Source organism: Neophocaena asiaeorientalis, unplaced genomic scaffold, assembly GCF_003031525.2.
Source record: "Neophocaena asiaeorientalis asiaeorientalis breed wild unplaced genomic scaffold, Neophocaena_asiaeorientalis_V1.1 scaffold177, whole genome shotgun sequence".
Taxonomy (NCBI): domain Eukaryota; kingdom Metazoa; phylum Chordata; class Mammalia; order Artiodactyla; family Phocoenidae; genus Neophocaena; species Neophocaena asiaeorientalis.
This window is the reverse complement of record NW_020172779.1, coordinates 9,194,620-9,221,574: the sequence shown is the minus strand read 5'-3', so window position 1 is coordinate 9,221,574 and position 26,955 is coordinate 9,194,620. Positions and strand designations below refer to the sequence as shown.

Below are 26,955 nucleotides of genomic sequence, written 5' to 3'. Positions count from 1 at the left end.
AAGAGACTGTCTTTTCCCCATTGTATATTCTTGCTTCCTTTGTCATAGATTAATTGACCATATGAGTGTGGGTTAATTTCTGGGCTCTCTATTCTGTTTCATTGATCTATGTGCCCGTTCTGGTGCCAGTACCATCCTGTTTTGATTACTATAAATTTGTGGTACAGTTTCAGGTCTGGGAGCATGATACCTCCAACTTTGCTCTTCTTTCTCAAGATTGCTTGGCTATTTGGGGTCTTTTGTGGTTCCACAGAAATTTTAGGATTATTTGTTCTACTACTCTGAAAAATGCCATTGGTATTTTGATAGGGATTGCATTGAATTTGTAGATTGCTTTGTAGATTGTATGGACATTTTATTGATATTGATTCTTCCAATACATGAGCATGGTATATCTTTCCATTTATTTGTGTTACCTTTCTTTCCTCATTATAATTTTGAGAGCATAGGTCTTTCACCTCCTTGGTTAAATTTATTCCTAGGTATTTTATTCTTTTCGATGCAATTATAAATGGGATTTTCTTAATTTCTCTTTCTGATAGTTTGTTATTAGTGCATAGAAATGCAATAGATTTCAGTATATTAATACTGTATCCTGCAACTTTACAGAATTCATTTACTAGTTCTAATAGTTTTTTTGGTGGGGTCTTTGGGGTTTTCTGTATATAGTATTATGTCTTCTGCAAATAGTGACAGTTTTACTTTTTCCTTTCCAATCTGGATGTCTTTTTTTTTTTTTCTTGACTATTTGCTGTGGCTAGGACTTGTAACATTATGTTTAATAAAAAGTGATGAGCATGGGCATTCTTGTCGCATTCCTGCTCTTAAAGCTTTCAGCTTTTCACTGTTGAGTATGATGTTAGCTGTGGGTCTGTCACATATGGCCTTTATTATGTTGAGGTATGTTCCCTCCATATCCACTTTGTTTTTATCATAAATGGATGTTAAATTTTTTCAGATGCTTTTTCTGCATCTATTGAGGTGATCACATGATTTTTATCCTTTGTTTTCTTAATGTGATGTATCATGTTGACTGACTTGTGGATGTTAAACCACTTTTGCATCACTGTAATGAATCCCACTTGATCGTGGTGTATGATCTTTTTAAAGTATTGTTGATTTTGGTTTGCTAATATTTTGTAGAGGATTTTTAAAAATTATTTTATTTATTTCTTAGTTGCAGCAGGCGGTCTCCTTAGTTGAGGCTCACTGGCTCATTCATTGTGGCACATGTGCTCCTTAACTTGAGGCCAGTGGGCTCCTTAGTTGTGGCTTGCAAGCTCTTAGTTGCGGCATGCATGTGGGATCTAGTTCCCTGACCAGTGATCAAACCCACATCCCTTGCATTGGAAGGTGGGTTCTTAACCACTGCACCACCAGGGAAGTCCCTTTGTTGAGGATTTTTGCATCTATGTTCATCAGGGATATTACCCTGTAATTTTCTTTTTTTGTTATGTCTTTGGTTTTGGTATCAGGGTAATGCTGGCCTTGTACTATGAGTTTGGAAATATTCCTTCCTCTTCAATTTTCTGTAATAATTTGAGAAGGATAGGTAATAGCTCTTCTTTAAATGTTTGGTAGAATTCACCTTTGAAGCCATCTGGACCTGGACTTTTGCTTGTTGGAAGTTTTTATATTACTGATTCAATTTCATTACTAGTAATTGGTCTATTAAGATTTTCTATTTCCTCATGAGTCAGTCTTGGAAGATTATATATTTCCAGAGATTTATCCATTTCTTCTTTGTTGTCTAATTTGTTGGCAAATAATTGTTCAAGGAATTCTGTTATGATCCTTTGTATTTCTGTGGTATTGGTTGTAATTTCTCCTCATTCATTTCTGATTTTATTTATTTAGGCTCTCTCTCTTTTTCTTGATGAGCCTTGCTAAAGACATGTCAAGTTTGTTTCTTTTCAAAGAACCGACTCTTAGTTTCATTGATCTTTTCTATTGTTTTATTAGTCTCTATTTCATCTATTTCCACTCTGATCTTTATTATTTCCTTCCTTCTACTAACTTTAGGCTTTGCTTACTCTTCTTCTAGTTCCTTTAATGTTAATTTAGATTGATATTTTTCTTGTTTATTGAGGTAGACCTGTATCTTGATGAACTTCTCCCTTAGAACTGCCTTTGCTGTGTCCCATAGATTTCAGAAAGTTGTGTTTCCATTTTCATCTGTCTCTTTGATTTCTTTGTTGACCCACTGATTGTTTAGTAGCATGTTTCTAGTCTCCATGTGTTTGTGAGGTGTTTTTATTTTTCCAGTTTTCTTCTTGTAATTGATTTCCAGTTTCATATCGCCAAGCAGTTCTTAAAGTGTTTCAACCCAAAGTGAGTCTCAGCTGATCCTAACCCAAGACAGGGTAAGAGGGATGAGAAAAAAAAAAAAAAAAGGAAAAAGATTATCCATATCCAAAGAAGCTGCCTTAAAAAAAGGTTTTCATCAATTAGATGTATTTGTCTTGAATTACATGTTTATCTCCCCCATTAGCTCCATAAGATGTTTAACAAAATTATTTCATTGGGGCAATTTAAATTGATACACATTTCTGAAAAGCAATGAAGTAATATACCTTTAAAAACTTTTATGCCCTTTGACTCAATAATCTTACTTCTAGGAATTCACTCTAAGAAAGGAGATGGACAGTAAGATTTGTACACCAACAAAAAGCAAAAAAGCAAAACCAAACAATCACAACCACAATACCAAAACAAAAACAGCCAAAAAAAACCTATTCAAAAAAGTGTTATTTTTAATAGCAAATTACAGGAAACAATATAAACATACGTCAGAACACTTAAATTGTTATGGTACATCATTCAGTGTAATATTATCAAGCCATTAAAAACCTCATAACTAATTTAAAACAATTAGTTGGAAAATTATATGATTAGGAAAAAATGAAGACAATGCTATATACATAGTCCATATTATCCATTTTGTAAAAATATTTATTCAGATACATGCTCAGAAAAGAGGTTACTGGGAGATTCCAGAACTTCCATGGTGAATGATCTCTGGAGAAATTGATTATGGGTCATTTGTATTTTGGTCTTCATATTTTTATGTATTTCCTACACTAATACTTGCTAATTGTAAAATATACAAAGAAGTACAATTTAATGATCAGAAAGTAAGCTATTTTTAAGGGGAAATTTTCCTCACCTGTGTTTGTCAGTCTAGTCAATATTTTCTTTAATCTGACCATCTATCCATATGACTTAGCATGGGTCAAAATTAATCATGATCCCTTTTCAACCAAAGCTTCCATTTCCTCCCTCACTGTGTCAGATCCTAGAATATCTACTGATTTTACCAATTAAGCAATGTTAGATCAGCAAGCTAGCTATCTTAGCACCCATAAGCTACCTCTGCTTGTAAGTGACTACGTGCCCACTATGTCATGATTACCAAGATTTTGTTTCCATCTGTTATCTTTACAAGCAAGCATTTGGACCATCCTTAGCCTTGACTTGATTGTCTCTGAGGTTAACTTCAAAGATAATCCAAAGACCCATTGTGGTCTCGAGCCACTCTATGATGGTAACAATAGCTAATATTGAGTGATTACTAGGTATCAGCAATGCTAGGCATATTATATATATTATCTCACTGACCCTCACAACAAAGCCATGAACTAAATGTTCTTAATATCTTTATTTTAGAAACATAGAAACAATCAATCCGAAAAACGATTGAACATTTCCATGCCTAGAGCCTACACTTGGCAAAATTATAAGCAAATGAGGGTGAACAGGGAAGAAAAACATTTCCTTAGCACCTATTCTATGTCAGGTATCTCACCTCATTCACTGCTTACCAACTCTTACAAGGTGAGTACACAGTACAAAGCTAGTAAGTGACTGAAACATGAATTTGAAACAAGTTTTAAACCCCTCCTAGACAGTCTGAACCAAAAGCCCAGGGTCTTACTTCCATAGGATTCTGAACAATTGGGACATTTTAGGGTCCTCTAGCATTAGTGTGAGGATAGGCCCAGCTTCCTAGGACAGTCACTTTCATTTCCAAGTCAGCCCCAGCCTCTGTGGACTGGGCAAGCAATGGTGTTATAGGGCCCAGGGGGACACTGAGACTATACAGCCTAATCCAGTAGACTTTATCCATTGGTGAATACCCTTCAACCAAAACCAACAAACACTTCACATGCCAGGCTTTTTGTCAGGCTCTGGGATTACAAAAAATGAAGTCCATTCTCTGATTCAAGGAGTTGACAGTCTAGTAGAAACACCCATCCTGGAAGGACATACTCTTGGACGTTACCATAAAACATATAAGCACGTGACACCCACTCAGTAACTATTGAGCACCACTATGTGCAAAGTATTGTGTCAAACTTCACCAAGCTTGCATTTTCGGAGCAGACCTAACCCACTTTAACCTACAGTTATCTCTAGTTCCTCAGATTATCAAATTATTAAATCTGAAGATGGAGGGTTCAGCATAATAAACATAGTTTAGGAGTTGGCAAGGAGAAAGGAGTCATCTGAAAAGCTGCACATTTTCCTACTATTAATCTATCCTTACATCTGTCCCTCCTACTGTCATTTGACCTCTGCTAGACACATATTAGGCATCAGGTAAATTTTCGCTGAATGAATGATTATGCTGCTTGAAAGGAATTACACAAACTCAAATACAGAATAAAAAGCAATGAGTCTTATCACTACAATGATTACCAGAAACTGAGAGATGGGCAAAGGTGAATATGTGGGACTAATGTATAAGGAGCAATTGTCACATACCATACTCTACTACCTCTCACCATCAATAAGGAAACTTCTACAGCACCAAGGAGAAGACCATTTGGTAGATCAAACTTCAATGGCTTAGAATGACGGAAGTAAACTTTTATCTCAGGTACTTAATAGAGACATACGTTTGCATACCTCCTTGTAGGCTATAAAGCAGCTGGGGAGTGAGTTCCCTGCTCCATTTGTGAATATATGCATTAACATGAATTTCCCCACTCCACTGTAGGGAAAAAATACACAAACCCTCACTGTGAGTACGAAAAAATGAACACAGGAAGGAGTCTTCTTTTTAATTAAAAAGAAACTATGAAACACATCACTTGTAAAAAAGAATGCTTTATTTAATCAGGTGTTGAATCCTTTGTGCTGGCAAGAAAAATAGAGAATCCAGAATATTTACTTCTTCGGGAGCTAAACAAAGAACGTATTTGCTGATGAATGAAAGTGAGGCAAAGGCATCAAATAGGATTAAATTTGACTATGTTAAATTCTCCATTGTAAGTGACAAATCTCTCTTCTGCTTTCCTAATTTTTAATCCAAAGAGACAATGATGCTTGACAAATTGTTTTACTAATAAAGCCCATCTTAACCCATCTAAAATGTGAATGTCTATGCTCCTACAGACATTTGAGGTTTGTGGAGTGGGTTTTATATAATTGTGGGCAGTCATAAAACATAGTGTAGGGATGGTGATAAGACATAAATTGTACCAATTGTTAATCTCTTTCAGATGCAAATTAACTGAAATTGAACTTGCTGTTTTGTTCTTTCCTGACTTAAACTGAATCCTTTGTTTCATGAATAACAAGAAAATTCAATTAGCTGAATCAAATAAAAGTGTTTTCAACAGTCTGCAAACTTAAAACACAATACAGTCTTGTGTTTTTATACTACCTTATTCCTCAGAGTTCCTGAGGTTTGTCACAAAGAATCCCCAAGTAGGAAAGCTTGGGGCTGTATTGCTGCTTCTGAAATGTGTGGAGGATATTTTTCAATTTGTTTCCATTAATAATAAACAATTACCATTTATTTAGACCCATTATATTTTAAGCACTGGGCTAGCTGCTTTACAGACATTTATTTAACCCTTACCGAAACCCCACAAGCTAGACATTATCTCTGCTTTACAGATGAGGAAACGGGTTCAGAGTGGTTACTTGCCATACATACTGGGATCGATGACTGAGCACCACCTCATCAGCTACTGCCTTGCAACTGATCGTTAATCAAACTCTTATCAAACATTAATCAAACTCAGTTGTCTGTGGTAAAAACTACTATGAACACTTATCCTCAGATATTAGAGTTTAAGACAATTTGCATAATACTATGTAACATACATAGGTAAAAGTATGCTTAGGTAAGGGTCACATTAAAGCCAATGATGCCCAATAACATTCTCCCCCTTTCTGAAAGCAGAAAATCACCCCCAAAGACTTCTTGAATACTTATAATTGTTAGCTTTTGCTTCATTTTTAAATCCTATCACAATATAGAAAGACACAACTGCCTCACCAGTATCAGGGGCACCACAATCACAAAAGAAATAATCCCCATGCAATTCAGCTACCCACCAGTGATCTATAGCCCTTTGCAGCAGCTGTAATTGGCCCCTTCTGGCTCCACATTCCTAATATGCATCTCTACCTATTCTTCATAAAATATATTTTTGACTCCAAAAAAAAGATGAAATCCTAGGCAAGTCCTGACCATCCTGTACATCTACCTTTTGCACTGCAGGAAGAACTGGAGGTGGGGGCATAGGGAATATCTTAATACTTTACAAAGCACCATTCCCATTGGACAGACGAGCAGGGAGGATTATGTCTCAGTTACCAGATCCACACACCACATAAGCCAAAGGGCAAAAGAAAATTGTCAAGGCTGGAACTAAGGAATTTGGGGCTCCAATGGCAAACTGTCCCTGGACACTGGCTCAGACTCAGTGAGTTAATTATTAGAAAAAGAACCCAGTTTCTGACCTGATGAGGACTTATAGAATAGTAAAACTGAGGGGAAAGGACCATTTGACAGGAAACCTTAAAATAGAATTCAAGAATCCTACATCCTAATCTGGCTTTGGCCGAGACAATGGGATCATGTCACTAGATGACTGAGATGGCTGAATATAAAACATACAATCATCAGAATAGCCAATTTTTGGACTGAGTACCTTCAAACCTCTATCCCAGGGAATTCCCTGGAAGTCCAGTGGTTAGGATTCCACACTTCCACTGCCGAGGACGCAGGTTCAATTCCTGGTCAGGGAATTAAGATCCCACAAGCCACACAGCGTGGCCAAAATTAAAAAAATAAAAACAACTCTATACCATTTCTAGTCTATATTGAAATTCCTCTTGGAGAGCAGAAACCCCAGAGCACATTTCTTACAGTCTTATAGGAACTAGATCTGTCAAGAATGATGATCTTGAAAGAACTATTTGTGATATTTAATACAGCATCCACCAGTCATGTGTGGCTACTGAGCACTCAGCAAGTGGCTTGTGTGACTACGGAAGTCAATTTTAAATTTCATTTCATTTTAATTTAAACTTAAATATCCATTACGTGGCTAGTGGCTATTGTACCAGGCAGTGCAGTTCCAGATACTGTAAAAGTTAATTTTCAGCAAATAAAAACACATTAGAAAAAAAAAATTAGTCTTTTCTTCCTTAAGACCCAACAAAATAGCCAGGAAATCACATTATTTGTTCAAAATGAACCTTTCTCTGGGTAAATCCCCGAGGACAGAAATGATTTGCTGCTACCCAATCAGGCAACAGGAAATAAGGAAATTCAATGACAATCTCATCTTCAGACTCCCAGGATTTCTCTCCATGTTTTTCTTTGAAGCTATTCCTATCTTACCCTAAATAAAAAATATTCTTCTTTCTCTCCATCATTGGCAGTATCTCTCACTGGGCAGATCCGATGACCCGATGATCTGGGTCTTCCCAACCTCTAAGGTGGGAGGTTGACTTTTCCCAAATGTTTTGGCAAACAAACCAAAGAAATTTTATAACCCTGTGATCAGAGAACACCTTAATTGTAATGCTCCGATAAGAAAAGGGGAAAAAAAACCAAAACAGACTTTGGGACTCAGGAGGGAGATGAATTTGGGACTGAAAATGAAGAGATAAGAGCCATTTCCCCAGAACAGTTTTTCCAAGTCCATTCATGAGGAAAATCTTCAACTTCAGGAGACACAGAAGACTTTTCTATATGAATTTTCTGATGCTGAATGAGGTAGGCACTTCTGCTGAAGCATTTCTCACAGTCAGTACATTTGTAAGGTTTTTCTCCTATGTGGGTCCTCCGATGCCTGATAAGGTTAAAGCTTTGACTGAAGCACTCACCACAGTCAGGACATTTATAAGGTTTCTCTCCTGTGTGCGTCCTTTGGTGAATCACCAGGGTGGAACTCTGACTAAAAGTTTTCCAACACTCAGAACATCTGTAAGGTTTTTCTCCTGTATGTGTTCTCTGATGTCTTATGAGGTGGGAGCTAAGGCCAAAACTCTTTCCACATTCACAACATTTATATGGTTTCTCTCCTGGCTGGATTCTGCATTCGTCTATCACACTGCAGTTCTGACTCAAACTTTCTTCATATTCAGACGTTTCACAGGATTTCTCACCTGTGTGCATCTTCCGGTGTGTAATAAGGTTTGAACTTCGACTGAAATTCTTCCCACATTCTGTACACTGATAGGGTTTTTCTCCTGTATGTATTCTCTGATGCTTTATTAGAGTAGAATTGCAACCAAAGCTTTTTCCACACTCAGGACATTTGTAGGGCTTCTCACCTGTGTGTGTCCGCTGGTGGCGAATCAGACTAGAACTCTGACTAAAACTCTTCCCACAGTCGGGGCACTTATAAGGTTTTTCTCCAGTGTGGGTCCTCTGATGTTCTACTAGGACATAACTGTGGCTGAAGCATTTCCCACAAACCGGACATTCGTATGGTTTTTCACCTGTATGTGATCTGTGATGCTGAATAAGGTGAGAGCTGCTACTGAAACTCTTCCCACACTCAGGACATTTATAGGGTTTCTCTCCCGTGTGAGTTCTTTCATGGATAATAAGATGGGAGGTGTTGCTGAAGCTTTTCCCACATTCACCACACTGGTAGGGCTTCTCGCCTGTGTGTGTTCTCAGATGCTGAATCAGGTGAGAGCTGTTACTGAAGCATTTCCCACACTCAGAACATTTATAAGGTTTTTCTCCTGAGTGGGTCCTCTGGTGAGTTCGAAGATGAGAACTATTATTGAAGCTTTTCCAACATTCAGAACATTTGTAAGGTTTGTCCCCAAAGGATGAAGTCTGCTGGATGGCAGCCCTGGTATGTTGTCCTGGGTCCCATTCCCAGTGATTGGGTTTTTCCTCCTCTTTTCCTGTAGAATTTCCCTGATTCTCCAAGTTGCCATCATTCTCACAGGAATCATCACACTCAGTTTCACGTCCCTGGGACCATGTCAATGGCATTTTTTTTGTGTCCTCATGCTTACAATTTTGTGGGCCATCACTTTTAGACCATTTTGAGGCTCTCTCTTTATCTGCCTTAGAGTTACTGTGTTGAACAGTTTCCAAATTATTCTTACTTTCATCTCCTGCAAGAATAAACAAATAGTCTAAACACATTCGCTAGTCTCTGCCACGGGAAAGAAATTCTGAATCATGGTGAAAGAGAGGGAATAACAAACTCAAACCTCGTAAACTATTTTATATGAAAAAAAAGTTTTTATAGCTAGTTTTAATTCTTTTACTCTATGTGTTCATCAAGTAGACGAACGTTTTGTACTTACAACAACACTAATGAGGTATCTGAATAGTTCTCACCGATCGCCACAAGGGATATCAAGCTAAAAATAAAGACTTAATAGAAAAAAGTAAGGGAGAAGATGAATAGAACACTATCTGAGGTGAAAACTAGATAAGACCTTAGTTAAAATCTGAGCATGTTAACAGGGGCTTCCCTGGTGGTGCAGTGGTTACGAATCCGCCTGCCAATGCAGGGGACACAGGTTCGAGCCCTGGTCTGGGAAGATTCCACATGCCATGGAGCAACTAAGCCCCTGCACCACAACTACTTAAGCCTGCACGACTAGGGCCCGTGCTCTGCAACAAGAGAAGCCACCACAATGAGAAGCCCATGCAATGCAATGAAAAGTAGCCCTCACTCGCCGCAACTAGAGAAAGCCCGTGCGCAACAACGAAGACCCAATGCAGCCAAAAATAAATTAATTTTAAAAATTTCTTTTTAAACCTAAGCAAACATAGAAATAACAATGATACCCACTACTTAGCAAGAACAGTAACTTTACATATAGCGTATCATTAATCCTAAAAAATACGTGAGACAGATATTATTATTCACTTTTCTTAAGGATGAGAAAACTGAGGCTGTAGGAGTTTTCATAGCTTGGAAGTGACAGAGTAGGGAATCAAATTAAAGTCTGTCTCATTCTAATGCCCTGATCTTTCTACACATTCTACAGCACATTGTATAACGAATTTCCAAAGGATTCAGATCTTCTTGATCCCTCACCTGTAAAAGTGCTTTTCAAACTCTCCCTCTCTGTGAAGCCATTAGAATCTGAGACCAACAGTTTTTGCTCTTGTTCCATCACAATGGTCACAGTCAGGTTAGGGATCAGAAATCCTGTGGAAGGAAACAGGTTATGCTTGAAGGCATTTGTTAACATTTCTCCTTCTTCCTTCCTCTCCAACTACTGCAACATAACAACTGTAAGCATAGAATGTTCTGTGGACCATACTAAAAATAAGAAACATGGGCCTTAGAAATCCTTTTAGAAAATCTTATCTCAGATGCAGGTATTTAGAATTATGAGTTTACCTGATTTACCTTTCCTAGGGAAATAATTTAAAAATTAAACCTTCACATTAAAGTCTGAGGATCAAGCTTCAAAAACAGAATGAATACCAATACTCACTGTCCACTTGGAATTTAGAAACACTTTTAATTGAAAAAATGAAGTAGTTTTTTGGAAAAGGCACCAATAATAAGACATTAAGGAATCAATATGCAGGTATAAGAAGCAGCTAAAGAGAAAGCACCCTGTTTCGTTTACAAAGAATAAGTGGGTCCTTGACAGAAGGATGAAACCTTTGAAGTCAATTTCAAAAGAAAGTTAGGATTTACTTAACTAGTAACAAGAAATTAAGACAAGGTAGGGCTAGAATAACTATAGCCAATAATCTCTAAACATAAAAGGGAGGCCAACGAGGAAACTCTTCCTTGCCTCTTCCTCTCTATCATAATCACAATATCCTTTCCAGCCTAAACTTTATCTTCTGGACCCAACTACAATCCCTGAGCTACTTTATGGGACTGGAAATGTAACCTTTCACTGGAAGGCAGTTATACATGGACTTGGCATTTCAGGATATAAAGAATAGCACAATTCAGGAAAAATGGAAGCTCAAAAGAAGGCACACATATAGAAAACAAAAGATGGTGTACTTATAATTTTCACCCTATTACTGCCTATTATGTGGCATGCAGTGAACTAAATACCTTACACGTGTCTCATTTAATTCTTACAACAGCCCTCTGAAGTGTATAAACAGATACCAGCATGCTGTAGGTGAACAAAATAGACATTACGAAACTTTCCCAAGGACACACAACCAGAAAGTAGTAGAGCAGGATTCAGTCCCAAACCTGTTTGGACACTGACTTCAACATTCTTATCTGATACAGTAAACAACTAGAGCAGAAAGCAGAGCTGGGCATAACCCCAACCTGCAAATGATCAGGACCTTTATTTTGGAATATATTGACTTCCACCACCACTCCCCACACCTGGCCCCAGCAGTGAAATCGCCAAGCCCTAACCACTGGACCACCAGGGAATTCCTATATTGACTGTGTTTTTAGAAAGCCAATTCACATCCCTAGACCTTATGCCAAAGGAAGCTGACATTCTCTAAGCACCCTCAGTCTAAAAGAAACTTGTCTAAATTACAAATATGCCCAGTGTTTAAGTGGGGGAAAAAAAAAAACATATACCTGAATGCAAAAAAAAAAAAGGAAAGTTGTTCAAATGGAGTAATATGTCTTGCCGTCTGAATTACGTATTTCTATCAAAGTCTTTACAAAAGAAGCAAGAGTCTGGGTAACAGATACCCATGCTACCATTTTCCCTGCTAAGAAACTATTAATTTTGGTAACAGAAGAGCCCTCAGGTTCTTCTCAGCAAAACGGTAGCAAACTCAAGGCCATAAATGGTATTAAGAGGCTGTCCTTAATATGTCATTCCAGGGACTTCCCTGGTGGCTCAGTGGTTACGAATCCGCCTGCCAACGCAGGGGACACGCGTTCTAGCCCTGGTCCGTGAAGATCCCACATGCTGCAGAGCAACTGAGCCTGCGAGCCACAACTACTGAGCCCGCGTGCTGCAACTCCTGAAGCCCACGCGCCCAGAGCCCGTGCTCTGCAAACAAGAGAAGCCAACGCAATGAGAAGCCCGCACGCTGCAATTAAGAGTAGCCCCCACTGGCCGCAACTAGAGAAAGCCCTCCCTCAGCAATGAAGACTCAACACAGCCCAAAAAAAATTAAAATAATTAAAAAAAAATGTCACTCAACAGAGAAAGGCTGTTTTCACTCTCCTAGAGCAAAGAGGTGATTACGATGGGGCGGTGCTTTGGATTAAAAAGACTTCCAAAGAAAATGCACTGCCTGAAGCTTATCTTTAAGAAGCGCTGGCAGGGAGCACAGGCGGGGTGCACTACGGGGTGAGCTCCAGGGGAGCAGATCATCTCCAGTCGACACGGTCCTTCAAGGGACCCCGCAGGCGAGGCTGGCGCGGTTGCCCGTGCAACGAGAGATGCTGGCTGGGCCTTCGCCCCTCACAGCAACCGCATCCCTCTCCGGGACTGACATCCCTCTCCTGGGCGGCGCAGCTTCATTCCTCTGGCCCGCAGCCCTCGGCTCCCTTCCACCCGAGAAGGAACTCACTGTGCTGGGGGTTACACACAAGGCGCCCCGCACCCCCAGCAAGCCCAGCCGTCCCGGAATTAAGCGTCCCCTCTGCTTCTGACCCCACCAAGCCACGTTCCTAACCTCTCAAACCCGGAAGACAGAAACAGGAAGTACCCCCATCTCCCCCAGCGGGCTCGCTGGGGCCTCTCTAGGAAACAGTGATGGCTCGTTCTCGTTGGTCTTAACCCTTAGGTTACCGGACAAGAAGGAGCGTCCTGGTGGATTTCTCTTCCTTGTGGCCTTTGTCTTTTGCCAACTCTGATTCTCATCCCTCACGCTTATCAGGCGCCTTATCATAGGGGCCCAACTGGAGCTTATACTTTTCTTTGCCATCATTAGATTTCTCATCATCATTAGAATTAAAATGAAGCGAGTATTTTAAGCGCCTTCTGTGTGTGTTCCCACTGCTATGAACTAGGAGGTATATTTAGCTACCTGTGAAACAGTGAGAGAGCTAAGGCATCCATCCACATATAAAACAATTAGTTTAGGAGGCAACGTTATGAATAACACTTAGAGAAGCAGTTAAACTCTCCTCTTTCATTACAGAGAAAACAGAAGCCGTCATCTCCCGCACATCAAACATGCAAATCTACTAAGTACGCACCGCAACCATCTCTTCCTTCCTTCCTATTACAACAGAGCCTTGGTGCTTGGCACTGAAAATGAGCCCTCTACTACCAGTCACTTTACTTCCCACCTTCATGGGATCCTTACACCAGTGGTCCCCAACCCTTTGGGCACCAGGGACTGGTTTCGTGGAAGACAATTTGTCCACGGGGTTGGGGGGAGGGATGGTTCAGGCGATAATGGCAGCGATGGGGAGCAGCCGAGGAAGCTTGCTTGTCCGCCTGCCTCTCACCTCCTGCTGTGCCGCCCAGTTCCTAAAAGGCCACTGACCGGTACCCATCTGTGGCCTGGGGGTTGGGGACCCCTGCCTTACACTATCAACAAAACCCTTGACTCTCCCACCTCCACACCAAAACAGTCCTTCAGTTTTCCTTTTTTTTTTTTGCAGTACGCAGGCCTTTCACTGTTGTGGCCTCTCCCGTTGCGGAGCACAGGCTCCGGATGCACAGGCTCAGCGGCCATGGCTCACGGGCCCAGCCGCTCCGCGGCATGTGGGATCTTCCCGGACTGGGGCACGAACCCACGTCCCCTGCATCGGCAGGCAGACTCTCAACCACTGTGCCACCAGGGAAGCCCCTATGGTATTTTTTTTATGGCAGCCCAAGCAAACTAATATAGTCAGAAAGCTACAATTACATTTTAGCTTTACCAGACTTATCTGAAGTAATGGCAGTAGCTGAAACAGCAGGGTTTTTGTTTTTGTTTGATATGGACCATTTTCCAAGTCTTTTTTGAATTTGTTACAATATTGCTTCTGTTTTATGTTTTGTTTTTTTGGCAGCAAGGCATGTGGGATCTTAGCTCCCCGACCGGGTATCCAACCTGCACCCCCTGCATTGGAAGGGGGAGTCTTAACCACTGGACCGCCAGGGAAGTCCCGAAGCAGCAGTTTTGAGAGGCATTCCTGAAAACTCAGCCCCCAATCTGTTTCTTCAGCCCTCCCAAGGATTCCAAAAGCCATTTAATGGTTATAGCAAATCTTCTCCTTATGTCAAATCAAGGAGATTCTGTTCTCTGCAATGGAAACTAACTAAGAATGAAAGCTACTAGTAAGGAAGCTACAGAGATGGATTTAAGATTGGGGACACATGGACAAAGTTTATAGAAGTTCCATGGAGTGGCAGAGACCTTTGGCTAGCTTGGAGACAGAATTCCCAATGGGAGGATGGCTGAGTGATACATGTAAGGTGGCTGCGGCCAGCACCACAGTCCGAGTTAGGTGCTGAATGAACAGAGCCGCTTGCCTTCTAATTGAATACTCTGGCCGTGGCAATCTGTCAACACCAACCACTGGACAGAAAAAGACTTTACTCAAAATTTCTGGTTTGTACAAAGACTCAGAGCTCTAGTTTAACTCCAAGGGAAGACAAGAACAGGAGTGAATTTGAACTTTCCACCAACCCTTGTCAGTGGGGTGCACCAAGGCAAACCACGATTTGGAAAAGTAGAGAAATATGACATTTCTTGTAGACGAGTGGCAGGGTGTGTAGCACTGTGTTTTCCCAAGATGGTCACCACAGTGTATCCCAAACTACATGTTATTTTTGCAAGGTGATGTTGACACTCCTTATATCCAGTGATGGCTTCTGTGTCTCCTCTCCTTGAACTGAGTAATCCTGTACAACTGTCTCAAACTGTGGAGTCTGAGGGAAGTGACGGAATGTGACTTATTCTTATTATCTTGTGATGCCTGCTCTTAGAACCCAGCCACCATGCTGCAAGGCAGCCCAGGGCACTTGGAGAAGCCACGTGAAGCTATTCTGGCTTGAGTGAGAAAGACTTTAAATGAATTCAGCTCCAACCAACATCATACTGCAACCACGTGAGACCCCAAGTGAGAACAACCAGCAGAGCCCAGTCTTCCTCCAGAACTATGAGAGGAAATCATAAAATGATTATTTTTACTCAAAGCTCCTAGGTTTTGGAATGAATTGTTATGCAGCTATGGACAATCAGAATACATTTAGTACATTGAAGAATGGTACTACTTTTAACAAAAACCTAAAACATGTGATATTGCCTACGGAGACAGGTGGCAAGCAGAAAGGGAAGGTCCTTGAGCAGTTAGTGGAAGACTAAGGATCTTGAGGAGATTGTCAGTGAGGGTTTAAAGGAAAATGAGGAGACGTGGAAGATGGAGGAAAGAGGTCCTTGTTATGTAGTGGAAGAAATTTGGCAACACTGTCATCTGTGCCAACATCGAAAATAAGAAATATACCTAGTGGACTAAACAATCTTGGTCAGGAGTCAGCAAACTCATTTTGTAAAGGGCCAGATAGTAATTATTTCATGTTCGAGGAGCTACTCGACTCTGCCATAATTGCACGAAGGCACGAGTCTACAAAACTGGCAAATAGGCACCAGTGTGTTCCAATAATACTTTAGTTACAAAGAAATGGACAGCCTACCCATCAGTGGTATTTTGCTGACCCTTGTTCTAGCTAAAGAGATTTCAAGATAAAATATTAAAAGTGCCACATGGCCTCTTCTTGCTGCCTATGATAAAATGTGAGAGAAGAGAGATAAGTTAAAAGTACCAGCCCTTGAATATATAGGAGTTAGAACCTGCTGCATTTGAAAAAAATTTCTTTTCTCATCTCAGCCTCTCCAGATGGAGAACATGTTAAAATTAAGAAATAGCTTCTGGGAAATGTTCAAATATCAGGTGCTCCTAGGGAAAAAAATATAGTCTAAATAAGGGTCAGCAAATTACAAAAGACCTTTTAAGGATCTTAAGGGTTTGTATTGAAGAGCTCCTCTCAAAGAGTCTCTAGGGCCTTGCCCGCAGCAACCACCAAAGAGGCCAGGGTGGAAGCAGGTTATTTCATGATTTGTGGGTGTTGCTTTTGTCTAATAGTGTGAGCGAGATATATGTTGACATAACAAAAGCCTCAAGATTTCTGAAAGTATTATGTCAGCTGGGACTGAAAGGCACAGAGTCAGAGGAGGCTGAACTTGGGAGATGAAACTTGAGCTGAAATGAGGAGTGGACGTTTTCTGCACAGACAGATGGGAGCTGGGGAGAGTGATGAGGGTAGGGATGCCAGGAGCAGTGACATTGTGGGGGAGAGTAAGGCACAGGGCTGTGAAAGAACAAGCTGTGTTCTGAGAACCACAAACAGTTTGGCATTCAGTAGGAAGAGCATGGTGGCCAGAAATAAGACTGAACAGAAAGGTCCTAAAATTTAGATGTTATCTTGTTGCCAGTGTAGGAGAGGGGAAAAACACATTTTTCTTCTCCCCTTCTAAGTTCTCAGCTGGGCCCTCTGCAACAAAAACAAAAATGAAACAAAACAAAAAAGCAAACAGATTAACAAAATAAAAATAAATAGAAGTTTATTAATATGTACATTTCATATATACATGGGAGAGACTCAGGGAAAGAGTAACTCAAAGAGATGGCGTAGATCTCTGGCTTACATAGCATCTTCAACAAAGCACAATAAATCAGTAGAGAAATGATAAGACAAAGGAAAGCAGTTTAGGCTTCGAAGGGCAGCGAACTGTGAAAAAGTAAATATATGGGAGGAACCTAATGGAGTGAGGTTTGTTTGTAGATTCCTCTGGTACTGATAAGAGTCTAGAGTCATCTGCAGTGAAGGAGAATTTATATCCTGCCTTTCAGCAGAAAAGGAGGAGGGTAGAGAGAGCATGTTTTACCTTTGCTCTTTCTTAACTGCATCAGCTTAAAACAATTTTTATGTCAAAGAGGCATATTTTGGGGTGTCATATTCTGGTTCCCTTCAACAGTAGCCCATGTTTGTGGCTGAGTAGTTTTCATAGCCTGTTTCCTGCCAGTAAAATTTGGGGATTCCCAAGACCTCTTTATCATGTACTTTCTTGGACCCAAGACTTTGGCCTTGGGTCCAAGGTTTTCTATGTCTTCCCATGCATTAGATGGGCTTACTCTCCCAGTTGCAGGGCAGAAAAGCCCTGCCCAGAAATGTTACTGATCATATGCACAAGAAGCAGAGAGCAAGTGAAAAATGAACAGGAAAATCTTAGCCCATGGTGGGTTGAACCACACACACATGTTCAGGCTTTTCTGCCCTATCTCACCTCTCAAATAAGTTGCTTTTCCTGACCCCATAGATGAGTAAGGGGTAAGAATTGAGGCAGGGGTATAAAGAGCAGAAGATACTTTATGCTATTTCCAAAAAAAAATGGAAGTTCTTATTTTATGGGGCTGCAGGAATGTGGGGAGCAGAAAAGAATGGCTTTTCTTCTATATCTACAAGCTTCTTGAGGATGGCATCCAGTAAACATCTTGAAATGGATTCAAGAATGAATAAATGAATGAATTTGCTTACCATATTGTCTTACGATGCAGCAGGCTGTGTAGATATCTTTACCCAGGTGAACAGGTGAGCTCTCTGAGCACAGGAATCCTGTCTCATTCTTATATTCCAAGCACATAGCACATAGTAGGAGGCAGGGAATATTGAATGGTTAAATTAACTCCTTAGGATACAAGATCTGGAAGGCATTGAGGGCATATCCTATTTTGAAGCTTGAAAAACTTATCCAGTTCTTTTATTTCTCCTCTCATTTCTCTTATTTCCTCTGTTCTTTCACTCATTTATTCAACAAATATTTAGTGTTACCTGATCTTGACTTCCTGAGAGGGTCAACTTGAACAGGCGTTTGAATAGATTGCCCTGACCCCTGGCTGGCTGATACAGGGGACTAGTCAAGTGAGCTTCTGCCTTTCTTCAACCGTGGCTGTTCCCAGGCACCAGAACCAATGAGAATAACAGTTAAAACTGTCTTCCATGAACATGGAAGTACTGATATGTCTTCAAGATAGTGATTTCATTGACTTTGGATATATACCCAGAAGTGGAGGTGCTGGATCAAATGGTAGTTCTATTTTTAATTTCTTGAGGAACCTCCATACTGTTTTCCACGAGTTTTCATTCCCGTCAACAAAGTAAAAAGGTCCCCTTTTCTTCACATCCTTGTGAACATTTGTGATCTCTTGTTGTTTGATAGGGAATCCACTAACACCACAGTCGCCAACACATTGTAACCTAGCAGTGGAGGGTGAAAGTAGTGGAGGCGTGGGGTAGGGGAGAGGGGTTAGGGCTTTGCCCATATCTTCCCTTTTTTCTTCTCATCAAATTTTTTCTCTCCCATTGGGTGTGGTACAGAGTTGGAGAGGAAAGGGAAAGGGAAAATGACTAACCTGAGAGGCAGACTGGGGAAGGAGGCTCTCTTAGGGGAGTTTGATGTTTATGGCCAGGTGTGATCAATGGCACCTTTAAGTTGAACCCAGGCTCATTTCCAGTGAAACAACTGCCCCATTGAGACCTTCAGCAAAATTACAAGTGTAATTGGCCATTGTTTGCTTGGTGAGTTGCAACACTGACACTTGTAATACACAGAATTTAATTACAAGTCAGGCCAAACTTCACAGGTAAAGGGCTTAGTCATCCACAAAACTGCCTTTATTTCAAGACACCAGTCCCAAATTAGGGGGTCACCAGCACTTCTGACTAAGTTTAGGGTTCCCACTATCCCCTCAGCTTCAATAATTCACTAGAATGACTTACAGAACTCAGGAAAGAGCTATACTTGCTATTACAGTTTTATTATAGGAAAAGGACACAAATCAGAACCTGCCAAAAGCAGAGATGCATAAGGTGAGGTTCTGGGAGGGCCCCAGACATGGAGCTTCTGTGTTCTCTCCCTGTGGAGTCAGGACACATCACTCTCCTGACACATCAGTGTGCAAAAATACACAGAGTATTGTTAACCAAGGAAGCTTGTCTGAGCTTCAGTGTCCAGATGTTTTATTGGCATCTCGTTATGTAGGCACGATGGATTAAATTAGTGCTCATGTGGTTAAACTCAATCTTCAGCCCCCTTCCCCTCTCTGAGGTTGTACTGATATCATGTGGTTAAAAGCCCTAATGCTCTGATCACATAGTTGGTCTTCCTCAGTGTGCCAACCCCCACCCTGAACCATCTCATTTGCATAAGCTCTCTAGGGTCCTACCAGGAGTTTCCTCATTAGCATAAACCCAGGTGTGGTCCAAGGGGACACTCCTATCACTTGGGAAAGTCCAGGTATTTAAAGGCTCCCTCGCAGGACCTGGGGACAAAGACCAGCCAAATTCTTTGTTATACAACAGGAACCTTCCTGCCTACAAATCCCACCCTCTTTCCCTGCATCCTCCTGCTTGCCTAAGATGGTGAGAAGTGTCCCACCACTGCTGATTCTCCACCACTATCACCATCACCACCGCCACCACCAGCAGGGGAAAAAAAATCCTCTCTCTTCTTTTCCAAAGCCCAGGAATAATCCTGTGCCCAAGAGATAAACTTGGTACTTGCTATGGAGTGAATTGTGCCCCCAGCTTCATTCGTATGTTGAAGCCATAACCCCCAATGTGATGGTATTTGGCCATGGGGCCTTCAGGAAGTAACTAGGTTTAGATGAGGTCATGAGAATGGGACCTTCATGGGATTAATGCCCTTATAAGACACCAAAGATTGATATCTCTCTCTCTCCCCACCCCACTCCCTCTCTCTCCACACCATGTGAGGACACAGTCAGAAGGCAGCCACCTGCAGGCCAAGAAGAAAGCTCTCACCAGAACCGGACCACGCTGGCACCCTGATCTCAGACTTTCAACCTCCAGAACCATAACCACTGAGTATACGGTATTTTGTCGAGTAATACAGCACTGATCTGATTGTATGATCAGAACAGCTCACACTAAATTGTCCACTGTCAGGTTTTAGCCTTTGCAGGGATATTTGCATTTTAAAAGAGAAGGTGGTTTAAATGATGGAATCACTGATTGGCAGATGGTACACAGCCATGTGGTGAGTAGCAGTGTGATGTCCTAATCATTAAATTCTTTGCCTCACATACAAGATCTGTGACTCTTTACTAAGAAATTGAACTACTCTAAGCCAAAGTAACTTGGGTACCATCTTCTCCATCCTGAGGATTATCCTCATTACTTTTAGTGGTGGGCTTTCTGGTGCTTTCAGCAGATCTTTGGCTCCTTTTCTTTGTCATTCCCCTTCCCACTTCTCCTGGCATTATTTGGCCTGGGAATATGTGCAGAGATTTTCTACTGAAACAATCACTGCTCCAAGTACCTGTGACTCAGCACCTCCGAGGTGGAGTCTAATGGAAGAGAGACTCAGCTTAGGGAAGGAGGAGGAGCTGGCACAGAGCGCCAGAGATATCAGAAGCCCAAGAACCACAGACTCCCACTACAGAGGATTTCCTGATTGAAACAGATACCAAGGAAATTGCAACATCTTTTTTGAAGGTGGGTGGGAGGGTTGGGTGTGTGGGTTGCGAGGGGAAAGAAATGTCTGTATGGATTTGCTTCTGGTGTTACAGTAAGTCAAGGGGATCAAGAGAGCAGGGTGTAGATTGTGCCTTTCTCATATTAGCCCGGATGACTCTTTCCTTAGTCACATTAAATGCTCGGGATCCTAAACTGTGTCAGCAGGTGGCTCCAGAGGCAGCTGTTTGGTGAGCCTGCCACAGAATATAAATTAAGCAGATTAACCCATCCCTGTATAATCTCAAAGAATATTTGTGCAAACATAAGGTGCTATTTGTAACAATTAGATTTAACAAAAATAAACCTGAGTGGATTATGAGCATGGATACTTTCTAATATGAACCATTTGGAATTAAATACTGGAGAGACAGACAGACAGAGACAGAGGGAGAGGCAGAGAGAGAGACACACAGAGAGAGAGAGAGTCTCCAGAATATTAAGGGTCTGACCTCTCCTCTTTGGCCAGATTTTCTCTAAGGTTAGTTGTCTGCAGTGTTCTCATCTTGGCCACTACCCTACTGCAAACCAATTTTCCTCCAGAAGACAGAAGATCAAGAAGAAGCAGGCCTCATTCCTGGCTAGGGAGGCGCACGCTAGTTCTTAGAGCCACAGAGCTGTACAACGTAGAAAGCTGGAAAACTGGCCTCGAATTATGCAGGAACCTAGAAGAGGAGGACACCGTTTGGAAATCTGAGGTGTGAGTACACATTATGAAACCTGGTCTGTGGCTAAGGGTACTTCATTCATTTCTAAATACACCAAATTCTGGAAAGCAGAGTGGTTACCAGTCAGAACTGTGAAAGCAGCATAATTTCTTTGGGACATTTTTCCACTTGCTCTTTTTGGATACCACTCTTCACCTGAACTCTAATTTCAGATGGATCTACCAATATACCAGATGTTACCTCATCCAGCCTCTGCATTTTACCCTTTGTCTCTCAGCCCATCCCTACAGATGCTGATGTACTCGAGGGTATCTGTAGAATCACAGACCCAGAGTTGACAGGAAGAAAGAAGGTGAAGAAGAAGAATATTTGATCAATGCCTTCCATGCCCCAGACACTGTCACGTATGTTCTCTCACCTCATCCTCACAACCATCCTGTATGATGTAGGAATGAGTATTCCAGCTTTTCACATTTTGAGGAAACTGACACAAAGAGCTTAAGATAATTACAAAGCCCCTAGGAAGTAGAGGGAGTGAAGGCCCTCAACAAAATCTTTCCTGCCCAATGGCAGCCCTATAGATCTCTTTTGAATTCCTGAACCCATTCCTTCTCCAGTATTTTATTCTGCAGTGAATGCCAGCCCCTGGCAAAAAGTTGCCCCGGGCACCATCTTGGACTATTCATTTTCCCTTAGCCCGTAGACAACCCAAAGTCACTAAATTCTGCTGAGCCCACCTCCTAAATAAGTCTCAAATATGTCCACTTCTCAGCTCTCCCACCGTCACTTTCCTAGGCCAGTGTACCATCATTCTCATTCACGGTATCTCTGTCTCCAAGTTGGATCAAGAGGTGTATGTGTGGAGGGGGAAGGGGGACGCTGAGGAAGAGTGAAGAGCTGCAGAAATATCCTTATATTTTAATTGGCTTTTAACAATATTAAATCAAATAACAGCATATATGGAACGTTCATATTACCATGCTTGGCACTGTAACTACTCCATACATGGGGCTGGTATTAATATGGAAATCACATGCAAAAGACTTCCTGGTTACCGTGTTTAATGTCTTAACTTCAGCTGGCCGGAGGGTCATGCTTTGTCTTCTCCTTGTATCTAGAACTCACGTTTTATTCCCCTGAGACTCTTCCTCCCTCTACACTCCTCACTAAATACTTTTTGCTTTAGATCTCAAAACAGATGCTACTGACTTTTATGATATTCATTTGTCAAAAAAAATGTATTCAGTCTAGGGAGGCACTATATAAATAACACTTTAAGTCTATCTGCCTGTGTTTAATAGTATTTTAATTTAGGGCTGCCAAACTCTGAAAGAGAGTTGATATTATCAGCTTTACCTAATGATATAAGTACTGCATTGCATTTCTACTGGAGTTGGTTAAGAAAGCACTTTTCTCAGAGAACCATCTCCCAGTCATCAGAAAATGAGAGCCAAAGTTGGCAGGCAAGCAGGTATTTGTAACTATGTAAAGTAGATGTGGAAATCCTCAGCATTGTAGAACATAGAACAGGAATTCCTCTTAGGTGTCTAGAAGACATTTGAGAATATGTGAGAATATATTTGACTATCTTTGGTTGGTGCTACCAGTAGTTAGTTGGCCAATTGCTATGAACTGAATTGTGTCCCCTCAAATTTCATGTTTTGAAACCCTAACCCCCCTGATGTGACTGTATTTGGAAACAGGGCTTTATGGAGGTAATTTAAATGAGGTCATAAAGGTGGGGCCCTAATCCTAACGTCCTTATAAGAAGAAGGGACAAATACCAGGGATGCAAGTGTACAAAGAAAAGGCCATGGGAGGACATAGCAAGAAGATGGCCATCTGCAAGCCAAGGAGAGGGGCCTCAGGAGAAATCAAACCTGTTGACACCTTGGTCTTGGACTTGCAGACTCCAGAATGGTGAGAAATAAATTTCTGATGTTTAAGCCATCCAGTCTGTGGTATTTTGTTATGGCAGCCCTAGCAAACTAAGACTGCAAGGGATAGGAATGCTAAATGCCCTACACAGTACAGGATGGTAGATTCTACACACCAAAAATTTGTCCTGTCCCAAATGCAAAAGCATCCTGTTCAGAAACACCGATCTGGTCCCAGCTCTTCATCTTATAGATGACTCCATGAGGCTTGTCTTTGAGGCAAAGGACCGTTATCTTATTTACATTGTTCTGTCGGGAGCCGGCACGGTGTCTACAGCTCAGTAGGAGCTTAGAAATTATGAGGGTGCTTATGCAAATTAGTTACCTGCTTATGCATTTTACCTTTTTTTTCAGCTCACCTGAGCCATTCATCTGCTTGGGGGGATATCACGACTTATTATTGAGGGACTACAAAGAGACAGACTGGGGTAATATTTAGCTTTTGACATTCAAAACTAAGATTTTGCTGCAAGACAATAATTGCATTCTTTACCAAGCTCTTGTTTTGAGAGAGGATTATTTAAAGTCCTTTAGCATATCAAGGGCCTGGTTTGGGACTCAGTCAAAGAGCTCTTCCTAAGGGCGTTGCAGAAAGAAGATGAAGCCCTTTGGCTGAAGGCAAAGGTAACACTGTTATTACCCACTCTGTCCTTCCCTGGCACCCCTGTCTAATAATTGCACCCCAGTCACTTACTGTTACCTGACATTCTGTTTTGTACTTGTTTCTTTGCTTTTCCCCTTTCTCTTTGACTAGAATGTTAACTGCACGAGGCAGTTCTTTGTCTATTTAATTACTACTGTATTCCCAGCATCAAAAACATACCTGGAAGCTCAATAAATATTTATTGAATGAATGAATGCGTTTTCTTTCCTCTTCCTCTCTCTTTCACATCTAAAGAAGGAGAAGAAGAAACACTTCAATTTGAGAGGATATCTTTAAAGCTTTTGAATTCATTCACTGGATTTCTCTACTTGTAGATGAAATCCTGAGAACTGACTTCATTAAATCGCATCCTGAAAGATCTAAGGAAGGAGCATCTCTGACTTATGGTTCATTGTTCTGCTCTCCAGGTTTGCTTCCTCTGTGTTCTTTTGCAAAGTTTATAGTGTGACAAATGACGTCTCTAATGGCACTGGGCCACTAATTGTTCAGAAAGTCCAGATAAAATAAAACTGATGCCCTGGGTGCCTGCCTGCTTCTGGCAAGCAAAGCTGGGGATATATTCCATGAATGGTGACCTCTTCTCAGGAGTGGAACCTCATGGGTCCTAAGTCCTAGTGGAGCTGCCCAGACAAGCCTGTCACGTCCCTGAAGGAAGTCATGCCTCCTTGTCCACCATCTCTGTGGGAAGCGCATACGGGTGAAAAGGTGAAGATAGGATTCTGCACTAGAAAACAATTCTATCAGGAAATCCTGTGTATTCAGATCACCAACGTTTGGCAATCAATGTTGAGATTTTTCTTTGCCACAAAAGAATAAATGTCTTAGGAAACATCAGGACAAATGACCAAGAATGTGAATTTTCACAAAGGATTGGGACCATCAAGTTCTTTGTTTATTAGTATCCAGAAAGATCAACCATGTCCTTTGGGATGAATTACATGGAGACTCTTTATTAGGGTGGGAGAGGAAAGGGGGGAGGGGAAATCCACAAAGGGTGTGGCACTTTACAATGTGACACCTGCATAATGTCAAGTTCATGTGCAGAACAAGTCAGTTGTTACCTATGACAGTCCCTATTCTAAAATGGATTCTCTTCCTCTGCATGAAGGAGAAAACGCCTAGTGAGGTATTAGATAATAGGATGAAATAATCTGATCTATATTGTCATCATAAAAAGAACTTTCATCTGTGTGGTAGTGCAAAGCTGATCAAGTGCTTTCATACCAAAATGCCACCTATTCCTCACTGCAAGTTTGCGAAGAGAAGAGAGCAGGAACCATGTCCATTTTGCAGACAGGAAAACTGAGGTTCTGAGAGGGTAAGTGAGTTGCCCAAGCCCATGGCCCAGTGGTGTAGGTGGGTCTAGAGCCCTGGTCTTCCAGCCCCTACTCTTAGCATGTCTCACGCTATATCAGGATGCAGCACTCCACGGCTGTTCATAAATAAAGTAACCATATGATTTATTGCCCAAACCAGTACACTTCAGAAAGTGAGAAAAGCTCTATGAATAATTATTCTGAGACAATAACTGGAAACCAGGACGGTCTCAGGAATACTTGGATGCATGTTGACCTTAATCAGTGGGAAGAAGCAGAGGGGACAGGTACACAGCACACTGCCCTGCTCATTTTTTTTCTTCAGCAAGAGACATAAATCTTCATCTCTTTTCTTGAAAGTTACTGCCTTTTCAGTTCTAAATAACACAGTTCAAAAAACAGAGCTGGTTGGGTCAATGAAGAAGCAGTTCTCTCTTTGTTTTGTACCACTGTGGCTGATCAGTTTGGACCCCAAAGCTCAAGAGAGGTGACCAGTACTTGGAGGATGCAATGAAGAATAAAGGAAGGAAAGATGACATGGCTTCTACAGGACAGAGAGTAAGAGCTGGTGAAAACAGTCAGAAAGGACAACCTGGACAATGTATGGTCTGACAGCTGGGCAGCAAGCAGCTTGGGTATTATCAGTGTCCATGCCCTTCTGCTGGGAAAGGCAGATTCTAGCATGTGGTTAAGGCCATGAGGCTTCCTAGAGTGAGGATAGGCTGCCACATCTGGCTGGCTAGATCATTTTGTTTCCTGGTCACCATTAGTATCTCAGTGGTCACTGCCATATTTGTTATAGCAAGAACTTGCTTCTGGATATAGTTACTTATGCAAAAGTGCAAGATAACACTGATTAGTGATTATGTTTCTAATATTAACCACGTTACTTTTGCAGAATGCTTTTATAATTTTTAATTTTTTACTACTGCTATAAGTTCATACATGTAAAAGTGCTTCAGTGCCCGGCGTGTAATAAGTACTATGTAAGTATTTTCTATTATCACTGTTATTATTATTTCATTTGATTCTCACAAACACCCTACAAAATAGGTTGCCCAGATTTGACAGAGAAGAAAATTAAGCATGGGTTGGCTATGTTTATGTTCCATTGTTACCCAGCCTGTTTCAACAGCATGGCCCTGGTCAGAATCCTTTGGGTTCAGCTAAGAACAGTATCTTCAGTCCTATGATCCCATAATTTTAGCACGTAAGTACAGACTTTGGAACCATATCCCATAGGGTTAACAGAAGCTGGTGCCTTAACAGAAGTCCTCAGGTGTGTCTTACAGAACAGCAGATTATGGAACAGCTTGTTAAAAACTACTCTGCTTGTAACCTGCCTTTACTAATTAAGCCCGCTTTACTTGTTTTTCCTTTTCTTTAAGTGCATACCCTCCGAGCTTCATGAAGCCTAAGTAATATACCATCACACTTTTTTTTTTGAGTTTATCCTTCCTTTTTTAAAAAAATATCTTTATTGGAGTATAATTGCTTTACAATGTTGTGTTAGTTTCTGTTGTACAACAAAGTGAATCAGCTATAAGTATACATATATCCGCATATCCCCTCCCTCTTGAGCCTCTCTCCCATTCTCCCTATCCCACCCCTCTAGGTCGTCAAAAAGCACGGAGCTGATCTCCCTGTGCTAT

At 41.2% G+C, this 26,955-nt stretch overlaps 1 protein-coding gene across 2 annotated transcripts; it reads right to left on the bottom strand.

The window, feature by feature from the left end:
- Positions 1-5,114: 5,114 nt before the first annotated feature.
- ZNF572 (zinc finger protein 572) lies at positions 5,115-12,826 on the bottom strand. Of its 2 annotated transcripts, none has more exons than XM_024741322.1 (3): positions 12,386-12,826; positions 10,323-10,436; positions 5,115-9,384 (listed from the first exon to the last, which is right to left on the bottom strand). In XM_024741322.1, exons 2-3 carry the CDS (start codon positions 10,399-10,401, stop codon positions 7,874-7,876), a joined length of 1,590 nt encoding a protein of 529 aa, XP_024597090.1. In that variant the 5' UTR covers positions 10,402-10,436; positions 12,386-12,826; the 3' UTR covers positions 5,115-7,873. The 2 variants fall into 2 exon arrangements, with proteins under 2 accessions (XP_024597090.1, XP_024597091.1); XM_024741323.1 differs by having other exon boundaries at positions 12,758-12,815.
- Between the last annotated feature and the right edge of the window lie 14,129 nt (positions 12,827-26,955).